Source organism: Neomonachus schauinslandi, chromosome 9 (genome assembly GCF_002201575.2).
Source record: "Neomonachus schauinslandi chromosome 9, ASM220157v2, whole genome shotgun sequence".
Taxonomy (NCBI): domain Eukaryota; kingdom Metazoa; phylum Chordata; class Mammalia; order Carnivora; family Phocidae; genus Neomonachus; species Neomonachus schauinslandi.
Window position 1 is genome coordinate 431,839 of NC_058411.1, and position 7,082 is coordinate 438,920.

Consider the following 7,082-nt stretch of genomic DNA (forward strand, 5'->3'; position numbering starts at 1 on the left):
GCCCTCTCACCTGTTCTGGGTGAGGCCCGGGTGGACAGGAGCAGAGTCCTTCTGGGCAAGTGCAGCGTCTGAGGGGGCAAAGAGGGGCCGTCCAGGGCCCAGCAGACCCACTCTGGGGCAGAACCTCAGAGCAGACAGGGGGTCCCGGGGGACAAGCGGCTGAAAATAGGCCCTGGGAATGTCTGAGTGTCCATGACTCAGCTGAGCCTGGGGGAGGGGCAGGGGGTGGACACTGGAGAGGGAGCCCAGCAGTTGCCCCGGGGCATTTGGCCATTCAGCCTTAGGAGGGAACAACCTTACACCTGTCCACATCCCTGCTTGTCCACATTGAGGAAGGGGCCTGGAGGCCGGGGCACTGGGTGGGGGCTTGGAGGATGGTGGAGGAGGCCAGACCACAGAGGGAGGGAGTGCAGGAGGGGCTCTCCAGCTACAGCAGCAGAATTTTACCAGTGGCAGTGGGTAGCCGGCCCCACGGGTGGATTCCTCAGTGGTCACTGGGGTCCGGCCCTGCCTTCACTGGTTCTCTCAGGTGCCTGGAGCCCAAGCACTGCTGGGGAGCTGCCTCTGGGCCCTCTCCGCAATTGTCCTGCAGGGCAGGTCCCTCCTGGTTGCCATCTGGGTCCCCGGCCAGGCCTGGGCAGTGCATGGACAGGCAAGGGCATGGGGGTGTGCAGAGGGAAGGGTGAGCAGACAGAGGTGGCCTCGGTTGGTGTACCCAGAACCCCACCGCTGCCTCCCCCAGGTCTCGGGGTCCTGGGGTGCCCTCGTGCTGTCCTGGTGCCAGGCGGGGCCTTCTGGGCACAGAGGCAGCCTGGGGCAAGCAGCTAAGTTGCTCAGCGTCTCCGTCCTGGCCACTTTGTCCCTCAGGCCCCAGACACAGCCCCTGTGCGGGCTGGTTGCACTGGGGGGCGGGGGGGAGGGTACGTTAGGAGGCTCACTGTGTCCTCCATTTGTTCAGGGAACAAAGGCCAACCGCACCCCCAGAAGAGTGGGGCGAGGGCTGGAAGTCTGGGCAGGGTAGATTTAGGTCTTGAACTGGCCTGGGGGTTCTCAGTCAGGTTGACCTCAGTCAGTCCTCCCCCACAGGTGCATCCGAGTCAGGTGAGCTGATGGGAGTAGGAGGCCTTGCACGTGGTGGGGCCCAGGTCTCCAGGGAGGCTGTCAGGGCCCCGACTGGTACCCAGCCAAGCCTGAGATGGGGGTGTGCCTGGACATAGAGACGGGGGGGTGATGGGGCTGCCGCTGCTGAGGCGTTCCCATCCTCACAGGCAGGCAAGATGGGTGGGGAGCTTGGGGGGATTGGAGGAGCATGCCAGTCTGTGGCTGACGATTTGGGAGGGTTGCAGCGAGTGTGAGTGTGTGTGTGCGTGAGAGTGTGTCTGAGTGTCTGGAACAACTGTGCTGTGTACCAACCAGAGGGCCAGTCACATGGCCCTTGGCCCCCTTTGGCATCCACCCCTCACTCTGCAGCCCTGTGACCATGGCAACGGGAAATAACAACAAGGAAAGCTGGCAAGAACCTCATCACCCCAGTTTTCAAAGGGGGGGCTCCCCCATGGTGGGCGGGGTTGCGGTCACAGTGACGGGGGGCATCCCTGGGATGGGGTGGGTGGAGAGGCGGACAGGGCTGGCCCACGGCCCCACCTGCCTGGAGCCTGCAGGTGGGCTGGGGGTGAGGGCTGGGCGGGGAAACATGGCAAGGCAACTGGGATACCCAGGCAGACGCACTCATACACAGCCGTGTCCGCGGACAGCAGGACACACGCGGGCACAGCCAGCACCCTGTGCGTGGTCCAGCATCCTGCTAGAGGTGGAGGCAGCCCTGCCCTGGAGCCCAGGCCTCTGCCCAGCGCACCCCTGCAGGGCAGCCTTCTCAGGAAGCTGCAAGGGGGTACGTGTGACCAGTGTGGCCGGAGCCCCGTGATCCACTGTGACAGGAGCCCACCCCCACCCCTGCCTCACCAGCGGTCTTGGGCCTAGGCCCTTGTCGTCCTGCTGCCGCCCCTGCCTCTCTGGCCTGTCTACACTTCTGTCCCCTGCTGTGTCCGTGCTTCTGTGAGTCCCTCTGCCTCGCCTTCCACTCTCCTGCTCTTGACCAGCTCTGCCTCTCTCCAGATCTGGAGCCAGGAGGTGAGGGAAGTCAGGACCCACCCCAGTTACCCCCACCAGTCTGCAGCAGCATCGGGCGCAGGCCAGGGAGACACCGAGGGACTGGCGGGGGTGGTGGGGGAGGCTGGGCTGGTGGTCTTACCTGCAGAACCCATGCTGAGGTCCAGCGCCGGGCACAGACATGGCAGTGTCGAGGCTTCAAGGCTGGAGCAGGCCAGTGTCCATGGGGGGGAGTCTGGGGGCTCCGCCGTGCACGGGGTGCACCCCGCCACTCCTGAGGGCAATGGGCAGCCAGCCACTGAGGGTTTCTGGGATGCAGTGCGAGCCTTGCAGACCCCAGGGCTTGCCGAGTCCAGCTGGGGGCAGAGCTGTGGCCTCAGAAAGGGGGTCCCGGGGAGCAGGGGCGACTGGAGGGAACCGTGAGGAGCAGGACATGAGGGTGTGGGGTCTGGTGTGCCATCCTCACAGGGGGTTTGGCCCTTAAACCCCGGGGGCTGCCACCCTCACCTCAAGCCAGGCCCCACTGGGGTGTGGGGGATGGGGGCACCCATGGTTTCCCTCCCCTCTCCCAGTGCCAGGCAAGAGGCCTATGGGGGGTAGGTGGGCTTTAGGGAGGGTGAGATTGGAGGCACTGGGTGCTGTCAGGGCTGAGTGCCTTTGTGGGGAGGCCAGGAGCCCCTGGGTCCTGTTAGAGGATGGTCTCCAGCACCTTCCATGAAGATGGGGCCTGGAGAGGCTCTGAGACGTCTTGTTTTGAGAGATGGGTGTGTCATGGGGAGATGAGGAGGATGGTAGCTGAAGGGAGGGACCGCGGACAAAGGGGAGGAAGGGGAGGAGGAGCAGATTCGCTGGGGCCTGGACTGGAAGAGAAGCGGAGTAGGCGCCCAGGAGCCAAGAAACTGGGTGTGGGCCTCTGAGCGGGGAGGTGAAGGGTCCTCAGAGAGGGGGGATGGTCCCTCCCCAGCGGAGGGGGAGAAGGTGGACTGGCTGCCAGTGACCAGGAGGGAGGACGGTTCCGAGAAGCAATGCCCTACTCCACCCACCCAGGCCTGGGCTAAAAGGAGGGTGGGAGACCCCATCGGGCCCCTGGGCCCTCTCCACTTCCGGGGTGGGTGGAGTCGGACTGTCTCCACCTGTCACCAGCCCCCACTTGCCCTAGGCGGCGGACAGGAACCACTCCCGCCGTGCCCCCTGGGGCGCTTCCCGCAGAGATAAGGAGTCCTCCCTACACGAGATGCCCTGGACGTGGCCGCGTCCACCATCCCCGGCAAAGCCCCCCGCCCCCGCACGGATCGCTGTTACCGCGGAGGGAGGGGACGCCCCGTCTCGGAGTCCCCTCTTCTAAATTCCCCGGGCTGCTGTCCAATGGTCTTCCCAGGCAGCGGCGGGGGTGGGGAGCTCGAAGAGCCCGGGATGTCCCGTGGGGATGGGGAACTGGGGAGCGGCGGGCCTCCTGGCTCCGTGTGTGCTTAAGGCCGGCGGGGAGTTTTGGGGGGCTACCAGGCTGAGACGTCCCTGGTAATTTGTCCCCAACTCTCTGTCTGGGACGGGGTCGGGTCAAAGTGTGTGGGGAGAAGTTCGCCAACGCTGGTTTGCATCTATTTGCATTTCAGCGGTGACTCGCCCCCTCCCTGGCTCCCAAATAACTGGGGGCTCGGGCACGTGCCGGCGGGCTGGGGCTAGGGCTGGGGAGCGCCTTCCTGGCCCTGGGGAGCCCCTTCCCTAGATCCTGGACCTTAGGCGAGTGGCGGGGCTGCAGCCCCCGGAGGAGCCCCGCCCCTTCAGTGCATCCCCACGGATCCCGCGCGCTCCCTGGACACGCCCCCCCGATCCCACCCCACCCCCGCTCGGTAGTCGGCTAGGCCCGGGTGCAGCCCGAAGGTGGGGGTGGACCAGAGGACCTTTCTTAGCTGATTGGCCTGGAACCCAGGTCCTTGGGTCCAGATCTCGGACTCAGGGGGCGGGTCTCAAAGGGGCGGGGTCTTGGGGTCCCTGAAAGGCCCGCACCCCGCCGGACCCACCCAGTCCAGCTCTCCTGTCTGTTCCTGCGTAGACGTTCCCGCCGGACCTCCAGCCGCCATGCCTAAGTGCCCCAAGTGCGACAAGGAGGTGTACTTTGGTGAGCGCTCCCCGCCTACCCCAGCTCACCCCCCACGGCCGGGAGCGCGCCGCCCCGCGCCGCCCCCACTAGGAAGCGCGGCCCAGGGACGACCCGGCCGGGCCTCTCCGGAGGGCCGGGCGCGCCGGGGGACCCTGGGGCTGCGTGCCGGGAGCCGACACTTCAGCCCTGCCGGCCACCGCCTGGGTGTGCGGGTCAGGACCCCGGCGTCGGATGGCCCTCTGTCTCTGCTGATTCGGTGTCTCCGCCCCGCTGTCTCTTCCTCTCGGTCCCGCTGGGTCTCGCCTTGTCTGGGTGCCCGCTTCTCTGGGTCTCCCGGTCGCTGGGACTCCCCAGCTCTCCCGTCCCCCCTCGGCGTGCCCTGGGCGGGGACCGCGCGGCAGAGGGAGAAACGCTGCGTTCTAGCCGCCCCTCCCACCGCTAAGTAGAAACAGACGCGGAAACCGGCCCCCGGGGCGCGATCCCGGGAGCGCTGAGAACCGGGCGCAGCCTCCCTGTCCCGCGCCCCGGGGCCCACCCAGGGGAGAGGCGGGAGGAAGTGGGAAGTGTCTCTCCCACCTTCGCCCCTGAGAAGGGCGCCCTGCACTCCCCACCCCCTACACCGCGGCGGGTCACCCAGGCCCCCACCCCTGGCCCTGAGGCCTTCTCCTGCAGTACCACCCAGCTCCCCCTCCCGTTTGTTTGGCGGGATTGGCCTAGGGGACTGGAGGTGCCCCTCCCTACTGACGGGGCACAAGGCTGAGACCCGGGGTGGGCCACCAGGCGGGCGTGGGTGAGACCAAGGGCAGAGGCAACTGGAGAAGGCTGGTGTGTGAGTAGGTGGGTGTGCCCTGGGACCCCAGAGCAGGGTCTCATACTGGGGGGCGGGGGTTGCTGTCTGTGCCTCTGCAGCTGAGCGGGTGACCTCTCTGGGGAAGGACTGGCATCGGCCTTGCCTGAAGTGTGAGAAATGTGGAAAGACGCTCACGTCAGGGGGCCACGCTGAGGTAGGTGGGGCCTAGAGGGCAGCAGGGGCGCAGGGTTAGGGCGGACAGCCCCTCATGGCCCTTCTCTCTGCAGCATGAAGGCAAGCCTTACTGCAACCACCCCTGCTATGCCTCCATGTTCGGGCCTAAAGGTATGCTTCCCCGGCCCCTGCCCTGGCCCCCCACCCAGCCCCTGGCCACCCCTAACCTGCCTACTCGTTTTGTCTGCAGGCTTTGGGCGGGGTGGAGCTGAGAGTCACACTTTCAAATAAACCCAGGTACATTTCCCCCAGCCCAGACCATCAGGCCTTTGGGATGGTCCCCCCACGCCTGAGTGCGGTCTGACTGCTCACTGGGCCTGCACTCACCTCTGTCTCTCTCTCTCTGCGCAGATCATGGAAACGCTGTCCCTGGCTGCCCACCGGTCCACTGCCTTTCCAGGCTGATTGCAGGCCTTATCCCCAGGCACCCGGCGCCCCCTGTCGACTCCCATGCCCTCAATAAAGCTGAACACTCAGAATCCCTGCCCGCGTGTGCGGAGGTGGGGGGCAGGGGGGTGTGTCTTGACAGGGGGGTGGTGGCAGGGAGCTGCAGCTGGCCGCTCTGTCTCCAAGCCCTGCCAGGGCCACTGGCTCTTCCTGCTGCAGCCGGCCTTGCTGCCCATCGCCCTGGCCGGGTGCTGTGTTGGGGGCCACCTCAGGCAGAAGCTTCCTGTACAAGGCAGGCAGCTGACCACCCTGGAAGGCCCCATGTGGCTCAGCTCTCCAGTGCCCAGCCCCGCCAATGCCCCAGCCCTCCAGAGGTTCTGGGATGGGCCCAAGGGAGGGTCAACAGGTCAGCGGGAACATGAGGCCTAAGAGTCAGTGGGTGGTGGCCACGGGGTGAATTAGCTGTGCTCACCCTGGTTCCGTTTTTGAGCTCTGGGGGAGTTGTGGTGGGGAGTCCTTGCCTGCTCTCTCCACTTCCTGCCCCACCCTTGTCCCCATTACCCACGGCCTTGATGGACCAGGCCAGCCACGTTCCTACTGGAGCATGCACTTGGACACCCCGCCTTCCTCCCCACCCCAGTACTGAGTGGCCAGCCACTAAATGGAGAATTGGAGGACTGGCTGGGCCATGCATAGTTGGGGGCTTTCTGGAAACTTCCATGTCAATTCTGGCAGCACCTGCAGGCTGGGCCTCACTCAGTGAAGTACCCCCCTGGCAGAGGGCCACCCCTCCCAAGCCTCGGCCCTGCTGCAGGCCTGAGCTGGACAGTCTGTTGAGGGGTCTCAAGGGCCACCTGTAGGGTGGGGCTAGGTTACTGGCCGACTTACAGAACTCCAAGAGGTGGGAGCCAGAGTTCATCTGCAGGGACCGGGTGGGAAGGAACAGATGGTGCTAAGGTGAGGCAGGGTTTCTCAGTGGACAGTGGGAGGGTGGGGGCTGGGGGCTTGGAGATTCAGCGGGGTGTTGTGCCAGAGTGAGGAGTCGGGGTACACAGGGAGGAGCAGCGCTGAACAAGGTCGTAGAGGCTCCCGCCTCCTACGGGTTCTGGGGCTGGGCTCTGGTGCAGCTCGCAGCTAGGTGGGGCAGATGCAGGACGAGTGCTGAGATCTGACGCCTGCGGGCGGAGGGGGTCAGGACGCAGGTGGAGAAAAGCGCTTCTGATGGAAGGCCCAGAGAGAAGGGCCTGTGGGCTTGGGCGGGTGGGTCAAGAATGTGGTCTTTACTCTGAAGGCCGCAGGGCGCTCCACCTGGCGTCCGCAGAGTGGCCTGCGGAGACCAGACCGGGCCGAGCTGAAGGGGGCCGAAGGTGGGGGCGGGGGCGGGGCCTCCTGGGAGGTTGCGGTAGTACTCGGCAGTGCCCGAGAGGGAAGCGGGCGAAGCTGAGGACGGGGGGGGGGGGG

General features: G+C 66.1%; 2 protein-coding genes across 2 annotated transcripts in view; one reads left to right on the plus strand and one right to left on the minus strand.

The window, feature by feature from the left end:
• Positions 1-3,977: 3,977 nt before the first annotated feature.
• On the plus strand, positions 3,978-5,707 carry LOC110571597 (cysteine-rich protein 1). The gene is made up of 5 exons (XM_021679725.1): positions 3,978-4,228; positions 5,120-5,214; positions 5,288-5,345; positions 5,425-5,471; positions 5,586-5,707. The coding sequence occupies exons 1-4, from the start codon at positions 4,189-4,191 to the stop codon at positions 5,463-5,465; spliced, it is 234 nt and encodes a 77-aa protein (XP_021535400.1). The 5' UTR covers positions 3,978-4,188; the 3' UTR covers positions 5,466-5,471; positions 5,586-5,707.
• Positions 5,708-6,755: 1,048 nt separating this feature from the next.
• Positions 6,756-7,082, minus strand: part of TMEM121 (transmembrane protein 121) — a 3,975-nt gene continuing 3,648 nt past the window's right edge. Inside the window, exons 4-5 of the mRNA XM_044918030.1 lie at positions 6,906-7,061; positions 6,756-6,796 (exon numbers count right to left, since the gene is read on the minus strand). Coding sequence (XP_044773965.1) covers positions 6,756-6,796; positions 6,906-7,061 — 197 coding nt within the window. The remainder of the gene's footprint in view (positions 6,797-6,905; positions 7,062-7,082) is intronic.